Consider the following 13,265-nt stretch of genomic DNA (forward strand, 5'->3'; position numbering starts at 1 on the left):
CTTTGTAAGGGATGGAGAGAGACTGTTTACAAAGGCCTGCAGTGACAGGACAAGGGGCAATGGCTTCAAAGTAGAGAGAGGCAGATTTAGATTGGATGTTAGGAACATGAGGGTGGTGGAACACTGGAACAAGTTGCCCAGAGAGGCAGTTGAGGCCCCTTCCCTGGAGATATTCAAGGTGAGGCTCAATGAGGCCATGGGCAGCCTGGACTAGTTGAGGATGTCCCTGCTGATAACTGGATGACTTTTGGAGGTCTCTTCCAGCCTGGACTATTCTATTCAAGCCCTATGAGGAGAGACAGAGGGAGCTGAGATTGCTTAGCCTGGAGAAGAGGAGGCTCAGGGGAGACCTTATTGCTCTCTACAACTACCTGAAGTGAGGTTGTAGACAAGCAGAGGTTGGTCTCTTCTCCCAGACAACCAGCACCAGAACAAGAGGACACAGTCTCAAGCTGCACCAGGGGAGGTTTAAGCTGGAGGTTCGGAAGAAGTTCTTCATAGAAAGAGTGATTGCCCATTGGAATGGGCTGTCCAGGGAGGTGGTGGAGTCACCATCATTGGAGGTGTTCAGGAGGAGACTTGATAGGGTGCTTGGTTGCATGGTTTAGTTGATTAGGTGGTGTTGAATGATAGGTTGGACATGATGATCTCAAAGGTCTCTTCCAACCTGGTTTATTCTATTCTATGTCTCCTCACAACTGAAATAATTTAAAGACTAAAAGCCACCAGGTTAGCTAGTAAACAGAACAAGCAGATAGCAGCTCTTGGCAGGTGTCATTATACTTCCCAAGCATCAAAGGGGAAAAAGGACTACAAATGTGTTACTCAAAATTCACAGCTATTGATATAGCTCCTGAAACCCATAGTAACTTACCTCAAATTCACTGTTTGAGAGGTACCTCAAGGTAACCACAAAAAGAACAAGCCACATAGGCTTTGTGGATTTTTTTTCTCCTGTGTTGTTGTTTAAGAAAAAGTCCCAACAGCTACTGTTTTTCAGAAGCACTCAACTGCCACTAAGCTCTTAAAAAACACATTATCTATGTTCAAATAGCAAGATTCATTAGGGAGCATTAAGTCTGAATAATTAATTACTAAACAGGAAATGTCATTTAAAGGTTACAAAAACAAGTATTTAACAGCCTTAAAATGTTTCTAAGGTTAGATGAGATCCCTTGATCTCATGCACAGTTCCTGTCCACACAGACAGCTTCTTTCAAAAGTTGAGCTTGGCAATGATTAGCTTGCAGTGAAGTTACTGCTAATGCAGCAGCCATGTCTCTTGTACATGTGTGCAGAGACCAACAAACTAAGAGGGCAGGAAAAACAAACACTGTGTTTGTGTGATTGTTTTCAGCTTCCAACTTTATTCTACACACAGTGAGCACAAAGCACTGCCACCTTACCAACTTAATCTACAGTTCCTAGCCTGTTCTTGGTATCATAGTATCAGTCAGAGTTGGAAGGGACCACAAGGATCATCTAGTTCCAACCCCCCTGCCATGGGCAGGGACACTCCACACTAGATCAGCCTGGCCAGAGCCTCATCCAGCCTGGTCTTAAACACCTCCAGGGACGGGGCCTCAACCACCTCCCATCTTTGCTGCTCCCTACCATCTGTGCATTGCCAGTGAGGTCCCATTAAAACTTTCTTCCCTAAAATGTTCCACGCACTGGCTAATGTATCTGACCTTGCTAAATATATGGCCAGTTGGCTAGCCATAAACTGCAGCAACCAAACCACTGAAACCAAAGCAAACAAACAGAAAGGGAAATGGGGGAAAAGAAAAACAGAAAAAAAGAAAGAAAGTAATGAATCCCTTATCTCACACACTAATGACCTGAACAAAATCTATACTGCATCCCTACTTTAAAAGTTCGTTTTTCTGAAAGCTTTTTAAAGGTCAGAGTTTCTTCAAGTCAGGACAGACACCCACATCATTTAGGACCACAATATCACTGTTTCCAACAGCAAAAGAGAGGATGTGGCACCAAAAGAGCAGAGAGATTCAATATAATATAGTCCCTCTTGCCACACATGTGGACTGTATCAGAAAAGCCCCAGAGTAGAAGAAAAGAGAATTAACCAGGTTGGAAGAGACCTTTGAGATCATGGAGTCCAACCTATCACCCAACACTATCTAATCAACTAACCCATGGCACCAAGCACCCCATCCAGTCTCTTCCTAAACATCTCCAGTGATGGTGACTCCACCACCTCCCTGGGCAGCCCATTCCAATGGCCAATAACTCTCTGAAGAACTTCTTCCTAACATCCAGCCTGAACCTCCCCTGGTGCAGCTTGAGACTCTGTCCTCTAAGCACTGTGTACAGTGTAGCAGCCAGTGATGACAGTCAGTCATTCTCCAAACCTTTTCAATCATTGAGCACCTGCTACAATACAGCTGGACAGGACTTAGCAAGCAATACAGTTATGACCAGGAAGATCTATACAGACTAGCCTCACACACCGTATCTTCCATTTCTGCTATGGGAAGAGGTATTCCACAGGCTACCACACACACAAGATGAGCAGAAGAGCCCTGCAAAATATGTCATAGCTGTTTTCCTCCTGGTTTACAATACTTGTTGAAAACACTTGGCATTTATCATGAGCTAAAGTTAGCAAAAATCCATTTAAATCCCACTATCCACAGACCACCTGAATCTCCCTTAGCCCACTCACTCACAGGAGGGCTTACAAGGGCAATTTGAAATAACTATTGAGATAAGTTTCTTTGCTCTTCATGCCAATCCCTGATATTTCTATTTTACAACAAATTGCTTCAATAAAACTTTGTGACCATTTAGCATCTTCCTGACACCTCTGTCTTCACACACAAAAGATATGGCTTGGCGTGCACAACTATTTACTGACCAACTGGAAATCACTAAGCAGCAGCAGCAAAAGATGGGTGGTGACCAAAGAAACAGTTTCTCAAAAGATACACAGAATACATAGAATAAACCAGGTTGGAAGAGACCTTCAAGATCATCGTATCCAACCCATCAACCAATCCAACCCACCTAAACAACTAACCCATGGCACCAAGCACCCCATCAAGTCTCCTCCTCAACACCTCCAATGATGGCGACTCCACCACCTCCCCGGGCAGCCCATTCCAATGGGCAATCACTCTCTCTGTATAGAACTTCCTCCAAACATCCAACCTAAACCTCCCCTGGCGCAGCCTGAGACTGTGTCCTGGTAGGCAAGCTTCTGTGAAAAAAAATCTTTGCACATGAGCAGTTCTGAACACTCAATCCTAGCCTTTCAGAATGTACCTTCCCATTCAACCTAGCCTCCTCCTCAGCAATGAGCCATGAAAGGAACTTCTTTGAGACTTCTGCCAAAGACAATGCCAATCCCTTCCAGCTATTTACAGCCATCTAGAACTCAAACCCATTCCATTTGGAAAGTAAAATCCAAGATGCTTTATATAAACTTCACTGAATGACAAATTCATTAACTTGGTAAAAAAGCTGATACTTAACTAAAGCAAGAGGCTCTAAGTCAGAGCCAGTCCATGGGTTTTGTTGATTCAGTTCTTGTTAAAGGAAGAACAAAATATGTAAGAAAGATGTTTGTGTTGTAAGTCAGAGCTAAACCAGAGGGGCTGATACACACAGTAGGATGTAATAAAGGCTCCTGTTGTGCTGGTGAGCCATAGCTGCTGAAACTAAGTCTGTTGTGCCTCAAGAGGGCACACACAGATCCATCACTTAATGAGATCCATCTTCTGAGATCTGTCTTCTGGCAGAAAATTTTCTCTGAGATTCAGTAGCAATTTGGCAGATCAAAGAACCACCTTCTATAGCAGCCCTGTCAAGATCCCACTCCCCCCCCCTCCCCAAAGACATGGTATTGTAGGATTTGGCTGAAGTCCCATTGGCAGAAAACTTTCATAAATAAACTGCAGAATTCAGCTCCTTGCTGTTTGAGGAAAGTATTCCCATCAACCCCCTGGGAATAGATAACATGCTAAACTTCCTAAATTGCTGAGGAATAAGGCTCTTCAGGTCACTAGCTCAGGTTTTATGGGTTTCCTTGTTTTTCCCTCTGCAGTACATTCTGCTTCAGTTAATTCTTGATTTAGTCTACCAGACTAACAATCTTCCTGATCCCATGGACCAAAGTTATTCTGGCCATTATAACTTCAGCAATTTTGGTACTTAATATATTGATTTTCCCACATAAGTCCTCTTAAGTGCTCCTAGAAAGCCCTGGAACAAATACACAAAGTGTCACAGGGTGTTAATGCTGGCAACATCTTCCTGTTAGATTCCATCCATGATCTCAAGTCAGCCTTCAGCTCATCTCTCCTATTCACTTTGCCATTTTTCTTTTTTGCCTTAAGCTGAAGTCTCAGCACTGGGACAAAATATCAACAGTAGATGCAAACCTACTCTCCCAAAGTATCCTAGCAAAGATGCCAGATCTACTTGGACTCAAGTCAAAATACTCCTGGCCCACCCATCCCAGTGTAAGTGCAAACGAGACAACTCCAGTGGTTCCACTGGCACTCTAATTCACTCCCTGAACTTGAAAAAATGAAGGAAAAATAACCCACTACTATCAGGTGAATGTCTACTAGAGTTTGCATTTCTGTCAAGCAAAAATTACTAGGCTTAACCCTGGGGCATACAAGTGCAACTCACCAGTGTACTTTGGAATAACTCACATGATCTCCCCTGTGGCAGCTATTTCTGCTTGAAGATCCATGCATCTTCAACTTATATTGTCTTGCTTTCTCTACAGCAATGGTAATATTTATCACAACAGCAAGGAACGTAGCAGGAAGGCTCTGAAGTGTAAGCTCACACTGCTATGCAACATCAAGCTACAGCATTGTAAGGAGGAGGTAAGAAGCATGCACCACAAAACCATGGAACCAAGACCACAGAAAAGCAAGTGTATTTACCAGATTTTAGCTCGAGTTTACTCAGCCTGAGGCAGATGAATAAAGAGGTTTGTCCTTAAACACTCATTCTGCAGGTTCTGCTTCAAAGGGATTCAAGGCTTCCTATCAATTTGCAATTTTAGATGTAGCTTATTTCTAGTATTTTATGCCAAACCCCATCATCCTATCAATCCAAATGCTGCTACCTCACAAGAAAAAGAATGTCAGGGGATCTAGTTTCAAACCGTTTGACTGCCAGCTCTAGCGAGTGGCTAAAAAGAGGAAAGGAGAATCCACATAAAACAGATTCATTATTGGTATCATTGACAAGCATTAAAAAAATACACCACCAACCAAAGAGTATTGCTGTGCTAGGGGACTGCTGGCAAAGAAAGCCTGCTTTCCCGGTATGAGGAAGGACTCAAAAGCACACTGGAGAGGACCTCTAGTGGGCTGACATTGCATGCTCGGGTACCAGGGAGCAAGAGCTTCCAACTGCAGCTCCCGTTGCTCACACCACATTCTCCACATCTCTCACCAAAGCCTGGCAGTTCTACTCAGTGACTGGCACCCTAGAAAGCACCTAGCAGTGCAATTACAGCAGTAAGCCTCCTCAGGCCGGCTAATTACAAACATTCCTTCAGCCTGGCCTCAGTGGCTGGAGGGACACATTTTCATTTACTCAGATGAAAACAAGAGATGGGTTCTGTTCCAGCCATGTAGGTCACTGAAGTGTCAGGCCACTTCAGAGTTTTTTTGATGAGGCCTAAATAACACCAAGGGACATTCAAAGATGCACAAGTTCAAATGCACATTTGGAATCAGGATTCAGATATTATTTAGGCAATGTCAATGCATTTTGTTCTTCCAAGAGTTTTCAGCTGTAGGCAGTTTTGCACAGGCAGCAGAAATACCATTTTAACTGCCTTTTTAAGGTAACTCCTTCTGGGTGAAAGAGCTTGGAATTCTTTATCTGAGCTCAAACAAGACATAATTTCATCTGACAGCACATGAAAAAATAGATTAGTGAATGTATTCAGGAGGATACTTAGATAATAAAACAGGCCAGATTAGGAAGGCTTATTTATTAAGCATCCCAGTTAAAAAGAAAATAACTTGTTTTGAATTGAAGTTGATGATTCACCTCTAAGTCTTTAAAAGACTTCTCTGGCTATATTTAGGTTTGCCTTTAAGCCAGACAGGTTCTATCATTTCCCAAAGTAGCCTAATTTACATCTGCAGCATTACAGGCCACAACTTAGCTCTCTTTCAAACGATCTAAGCAATAACCTCTCTTTCAGCAGTTACCCTCAAAGGGTTTGTCTCAGCTTAGGAAGGACCACAAATTAAAGTTGACATTGTTAAGCAGAGCAATGCAAGACAGCTGCTCGTTGTTATTCAAAAATAATATTACCTACACTGCAGCGGTGCTCCCTGTGCCATTAAGCAGATTGCTGGGAAGGAAGTAAACCATTACACAGAGCAGTCACCTGAAGAGAATAATAGTTGCACTTGGAGTGTGAGGCCAGAAGAATGCATCTGGTCTGTCCTTCACACAGAGCAATAACAGTTCTGCCCTGTCATAACTGAAAAGCACACCTGAAAGTCACTGGAGACAAGCATTCATGCAGAAAATAATAACTAAACCAAAGACACTAACAAGTTCATATCTTATCATTAGAGACCTGATCAGAAAGCAGCCAGGGTCTCTCAACCTTGCTCTTTCTCGACCAACCTTCAACTAGGATCATGCTAGCAGCAGAACAGTGTAACTTACCTCAAAAGAGTACTAGTGGAGCCACAAAGCCTAACTCTGTTTCTCTCCTCTGCAAGAATCAGTAACCAAGACAGAAAAAGCTGCAGAAAAAGCTGCAGCTGTCTGTCTTGACAGATTTTGTGAGTTGCAGTAAGATCATGTAAAAGGGAAACAGTTTGAAAGACACCTCTACTACTAAAAAGAATGAAGTAGAACCGATGAGGATCACTTAAGGGGGAGGGTGAAAAACACAACATCCTATGAAAACGTTCTTTGACGTCAAACAATTCAGCCCTGAGGAATTAACTTTTGGAGTCTGAACTACTTCACCAGACAAAGAGCAGCAAATGAAAAGAGAGCTGACCAAACTCAAAACAGAAATGACAGGAAACAGGGCTCTCAGAACAGTTGCTGAGTAAGGTAGAACACAACATATGAAAGAGATGCAGGTATTAAAGCCATTTCAGGTGTAGTTAAAAATCCCTGGAAAGAACAGAACGGGGAAGAAATGAAAACAAATGTGAAGTGTTTTGGTTTAGGTTATAGCACAAAATGTTGCCAGTGGCAGGAAGGAAAGGTGTGTCTTTTGAAACAGACTAAGTTACATAAGAGGGGAAGCTTAATATAGAAGAAAACAACATTTATGCTGCGTCCCTTCTTTCTTGATAACAAAGTTGGTAACTTGCTTGGACTCACTTTAAAGCTGTCAAACCACTGCACCTGTGAAACTGCCCACTGCTCCTCCAGATGGCTGCTCTTAAGAGCATCGCTGTCCCATTTACTCCCCAATCTTCCATTAGTTTTGCAGTCAAGCACTGCTCACCTGGCAGATAAGGAGCAAAATGTCACTTTGAAATGGCAGAATCTGTGAATTTATGCATGAACAGTGTCCAGCTTTTATCCACCTAGTTTTCCTCCTGTGTCTTTCCAATGAGCAAAGTTTTAATTTACTGTCAAGACAGCTGCAATTTTGAAAGTTTTATTATTCCTACTCTGTTCTGGGGAGGAGGGGGAATAAATCTAAATGAAACTCTAAGTATTTGTAATGGTCTCCTAAAATTCCACTGCCTTCCATGAACAACACAACACTAGACTTCAGACACAGTAGAATAAATGTTTAACTGTTTTGCATCATGGTGACAGTACAAATGATAAAAAAAAACAACCCTTAACGATTCTTTCCTGCAGCAAAATCCCTACACACTGTGATGTTGCTACCTTGCACAAATAAGCAGAGCAAAGCATCTTCCAGAGAAGGGCAACAAGGCTGGTGAGAGGCCTTGAGCACAAGCCCTGTGAGGAGAGGCTGAGGGAGCTGGGATTGCTTAGCCTAGAGAAGAGGAGGCTCAGGGGTGACCTCATTGCCTTCTACAACTACCTGCAAGGTGGTTGTAGCCAGGAAGGGGTTGGTCTCTTCTCCCAGGCACCCAGCACCAGAACAAGGGGACACAGTCTCAAGCTGCACCAGGGGAGGTTTAGACTCGAGGTGAGGAGAAAGTTCTTCACCGAGCGACTCATTCGTCATTGGAATGTGCTGCCCAGGGGGGTGGTGGAGTCACCGTCCCTGGAGGTGTTCAAGAGGGGATTGGACGTGGCACTTGGTGCCATGGTCTAGTCATGAGGTCTGTGGTGACAGGTTGGACTCAATGATCCTCGAGGTCTCTTCCAACCTTAGTTATACTGTGATCTTACTACATCCCTTCTTGCCATTTTCCTGCATCCAAAGAAAAAATCGCTCTGCTTCCTTTCCACTAATTGTGGAACTCTCCAGAGTAAAGAGAGCAGGAATCAGTGATCTCCAAAGTGGAGTGCATGCAGCCCAGAGGATATGCAAGACAGTAATAAATTCATATTTGAATTTATTAATAGGTTATTAATGGTTTAAATTTAGTTAATAAAATATTGTAAGTTGTGTTTCTTTCACCTCTGTCTCATCTTCTTGGGGTATTTTACACATCTATTGGGCATGTTTTGCAGTTTACATAGTGTATTACCAGAGTGTATGTCTTACATGCACTTACACTTACAAATAAGTATAAATATACTGGGGGGGGAAGGAGTGAACTCAAAAAGAAAAAAAATTACTGATGGGGTGGGGGGAAAAAAAAAACCAAACCAAAACCAAACCAAAACAAGAAACAAACACACACCACACAAAAAAATACAGAACAAAACACCTCCAATAAAGACCACTGTTCTATGTGACCTGCTACTTCATTGTCCTGGTGCTGATTTCCCCCTTTGCTAGGAGTTACAAATAAGGAAGAACTGCAGGCAGGGAGAAGCTTTCAAGTGTGTGTGTTTTCAGTAACTCAGCTGCAAGTTTAACCACAGGCAGTGAGTGATTTTACAGAAACAGAGAAGTGCTCAGCTCACTCTACGTCTAGCAGTTGAACAACCCTTGAAAAATCCCATGGGATTCTGAGTGGTATCCAGAGGATGCAAAAGGCCATTCAGAATCTTATTCTGGATGATTTAGGTTCGGGTCCACTGACTTTAAAAAATAGATTTACAATTCTATGTACATAAAAATCAAACTCAGCAACAACTTGGCCAGTTTTCTACTGCAGATGTCAAAAGCCATCCTGGTTTTATTCAAAGTCCTTTCAAACATTCATAGTATCATTCAGGGTTGGAAGGGACCACAAGGATCATCTAGTTCCAACCCCCCTGCCATGGGCAGGGACACCCCACACTAGATCACAAAAAGAAAAGGAAAAAACCCCAAACCCTGCTAGTCACTCAACATATTTTTCTTTTCTTGTTAAGTATCACCTGAAATATTCACTTATTGGCCATGGAAAAGTAGCAACTAAGTGAAACATTAAAGTTGCTAAAACTTTGGGGCAGTTTTACTTCGTGGATATGCATTAAGAACTAGTGAAGCAAGACAAACCATGCTGACAAGTTTTAAAGTTAGGTTATCCTGACTAATGTCTTTTTTCCTACCATTTCTGTTCCAGTGACAATGAGACCAAGCACTTCATTTAAGAATTATACACTTTGAGGGGAATTCCTCTACTCCACCTGAGAAGTTTCCAAGCAGCACATAGCACTGATTACAGCTCTGAGCTCTTCAGTATAGCATCCTCTAAAATCCTGAGTTCAAACATTTCTTTTAAATAGCTAAGAGAGCAGCTAGAACAATGCAGGGTTTTACAGATGACATCTCTCTCATGTCCTTTGATGTCAAACAATGAATGTTATGAAACAGAACACTTATCCAATTTGTTTTTTCTAGTCCTTCATCACATCCCTGCCAATTCTAGCACCAGGAGTTCACAGTATACAGTAATTAAAACAAGCATTTTTCTCACAGAGCAAGGGGCATCCCTGCATAACCATTTCAGGATTGACAACACCAATACAACAGGACACTTCAGCACAGGCTGACCTTTGGGCACCTACTAATTCCATTCAAATAAAACTACCCGTGTTGGAGGCTAAGCACACCTCGAGCCAGTACCCATGATTACAGAACCCAGTAAATATCAGTAGGAGATCTGGGTCCCCTTCTGCAGTCTTCCTAACACAGAAGTTGTATCCACCACAGACCAAGAGGTTCTTTTAGTCTCTAAGAATAATGCTTTCACCTGCTCCTCATTTCCTCACCTAGCAGTTTATACAGGGAAAAAGCAGGAATGCAGGTAGGCTACCCCAACAGTATCTCTGGCTGTTCTGTTTGTGCCAGGGGAGACTTTCACCTTCTTGTTACTCCTAACGAGCACACCACATGGTGCAACAGGAGAAGCAAATAGCACAGACTGCTCACAAGTGAACACCACAACATAATTTCATGTCTGTCTTATCTTGCCTCTCACGACAGAACAACAATCCAAATGCATTCAGATGACCTTCACCAGATCAATCATCCTTTTGCACACAAATGTCTTTACTACCTAACCTTCCTCTTACCAGGAAAGGATCTAACCCTACAGCCACCTGCGCGTGGCAAGCTTTCACACTGTCCGCACTGGAAACGTTCCCAGGAAGATACATCTTCAACATTAAATATTCTTTACTTTCACCTTTGGGGGATGCTTTCCAAGTCTAATGATGCCTTTGTTTTTTTAACCTCTCTTTTCTAAGCATTTTCTGGCTTTGACCACAAACACACACACACACAAGCCAGCTTATTTTAGTTTATTGACTTTCTTCTGAACACATGATTTTCTTTGCCCTTAAAACACTTCAGTAAAAGGGCAGCACAAAAAGCTTGCCTCACCCTAGAAACACAGAAAGGTTAGAACAGTTGTGCAAAGCCATATTATTTATTTCACTTACTGCAATGAGACTGCAATGTCTTCTCAAATGGCATGACAGAAGCAGAGGGCTCTCAGCTATGCCTGTTCTTAAGATCCTCAGCTAACACTCAGCTAACCTGGCAATGGGACATATGTATGCCCCCAAGCCTTTCAGACACCTGCTCAGGATTATCTTAACTTCTCCCTAACTCCTGTGCCCTGAATATCTTCCTGCCAAATACAGTCATGTATCCTGCAAGCTGCAGCCACATTTTCCTACCTCTCTATTTTCTGAAGCAAGTTTTCCACCAAATTCTTTCCCCTTCAAAGATGATGTCATAACTCCCCCAGCAGAATCATCAGCTAGAAGCTCATACATATTCTGGGATACCAGTAACTTGATGATGGAGAAGCTGCACCCCTCCAGCATGTGCATGCAGGTGCTACTGCATTCATGGAGATGCTAGGTTCTCTGATCTGTAAGAGCAGTAATGCTTCAGGGAGAGAAACTAAAAGATGTCTGCCCTCATCACTTTCAAGAGACAACCATTTCTCAAGAGAAACTACAAAACTGCATTCATCCAGTAAAGCGAAAGAAAATGTTTGTCTGCAAAAAAAGACAGTTTCCTGGCTTGGAGACATATGTTACTGCTTTTCAGATATCCTACCTGTTTGTGCCACCAAATGGGTCCAGCCACTCCAAACTGCTCCAATCTTTTCATGTGAGAAAAACTGAGTCTCAATCTTCTTGGGCTCAGCAAGAAAGATTTCTTTGCTCACAAGCTGCCCATGTTTGTTGCTACCCCAGACATACAGGTGTCCTTCATCTAAAATAGACAAAGAAGCAACCTTTGTTGAAACTGATATAACACCATCAGATACAGGCTCTGTCTCAACTCAGTGATGCTGAGTAAAGAACAATGTTTCATTCCATTCGGGTTTTCACAAACACTTTTTACTGCCATATTTTACCACAGGTGTACACACTGCACCTCTGTCACATCCTTTCCTCCCCCAGAAGGTGCATTGGCTATACCCTGGGAAATGTCACATGCTCAACTCTCATCTCATTTCTTGAGTAGGTTTTAGCAAAAATGCAGACAGTGAGACTTAGCAGCCTATCCCCACCAACGGGGACCTCAGGCCTGTCTGGATACAGGTGAACTACCATCCTTTTGTTACAGGAACCCCCGTTCATGTTTACAGCAACCCATTTCAACAGCTGTGTGCCAAAAACCCGCCTGCCTGCAGGTGTTTGGTATCCTACCAGCAGGTGGCTCATGAAACAGAGCCAAGGAAAACTATCACAGTGTGAGAGATTCCTAGGAAAAAAAAAAAAAAAGACATTTAAATACTACACCCTGCAGTAGTATCTTTACTATACCAAATGTCTTTAAACCACAAAATATTTTTAGCAGTAACTAGTAACTTGCACAATGAAGGGCAGCGATAGCATCACTTTATTAAACTCTGTGGCACTTATTTTCTGAGTCCTGATTCTCCTGCTGCCAAACAAACTGCTCTCTTCAAAAGCAAAAGCATGGCGGGGGGGGGGGGGGTGGGAAATCATCTGCTCACTCTCTAAATACAGAGTGCTAATTAGCTACAGTAGATTCTATTTGTCCTTATGGTTCTTGCTCACTAATCGCACATACGCTTTGCATCTCAGAACTCAATGGGATTTACAGCTTGGATCATCTCCCCATTCAACTACATCTCTCTAGATCTGCATAAGCAAATACTCCAGTGCTCCTTTAATGATGACAGAGGTACCAGATGGCTGCATATTTGCTCAGAACTTGTTCCTCTAACGTTTGGCAAAGACTTGTCTTCACACGCTTCAATATATTTTCCACACTTCAAAAGTGTAAGATTACAGTATGATTAGCTATTCTGCTTCCCCTTCTCCCAGTCTGCCAAACAAAACCAACAGAAGTCTTTATTAGACTTTCATTCCTGGATACTTAATACTCCAGCATGGGGGCACTGCCTAAAGATCAAAGAACAAGTGGCAGGCATTATGGAAGTGCCTAAGTGATTAAAGCCACTTCCTAAGGCTTTAAATAAGCCTTGTGTTCTTACATTACCTCACACAGCTCTGCACACTGTTGTATTATCATAGAATCACACAGTGGTAGGGGTTGTAAGGAACCTCTGGAGACCACGGAGTCCAGCTAACACAGGTTCACCTAGATCAGGTTGCACAGGAATGCATCCAGGCAGGGTCTGAAAGTCTTGAGAGAAGGGCACCCCAAAAACTCTGCACAACAGGCTGCAGTGTTACAGCCACCTAACAGTCCCAGACCACCTCACGTCCCTGTGTAGCACAGCCCCTTGCAGAGGCACTAGCTCATGTAGTAGAAG

At 42.8% G+C, this 13,265-nt stretch overlaps 1 protein-coding gene across 1 annotated transcript in view; it reads right to left on the minus strand.

Moving 5' to 3' along the window:
• Window positions 1-13,265, minus strand: part of SERGEF (secretion regulating guanine nucleotide exchange factor) — a 144,592-nt gene that overhangs the window by 124,152 nt on the left and 7,175 nt on the right. The window contains exon 8 of the mRNA XM_068148112.1: window positions 11,570-11,728. Within this exon, the coding sequence (XP_068004213.1) occupies window positions 11,570-11,728 (159 nt within the window). The remainder of the gene's footprint in view (window positions 1-11,569; window positions 11,729-13,265) is intronic.

The sequence above is a fragment of the Melanerpes formicivorus genome, unplaced genomic scaffold (assembly GCF_026170545.1).
Source record: "Melanerpes formicivorus ecotype bairdi unplaced genomic scaffold, bMelFor1.0.p_v2 SCAF_16, whole genome shotgun sequence".
Lineage (NCBI taxonomy): Eukaryota > Metazoa > Chordata > Aves > Piciformes > Picidae > Melanerpes > Melanerpes formicivorus.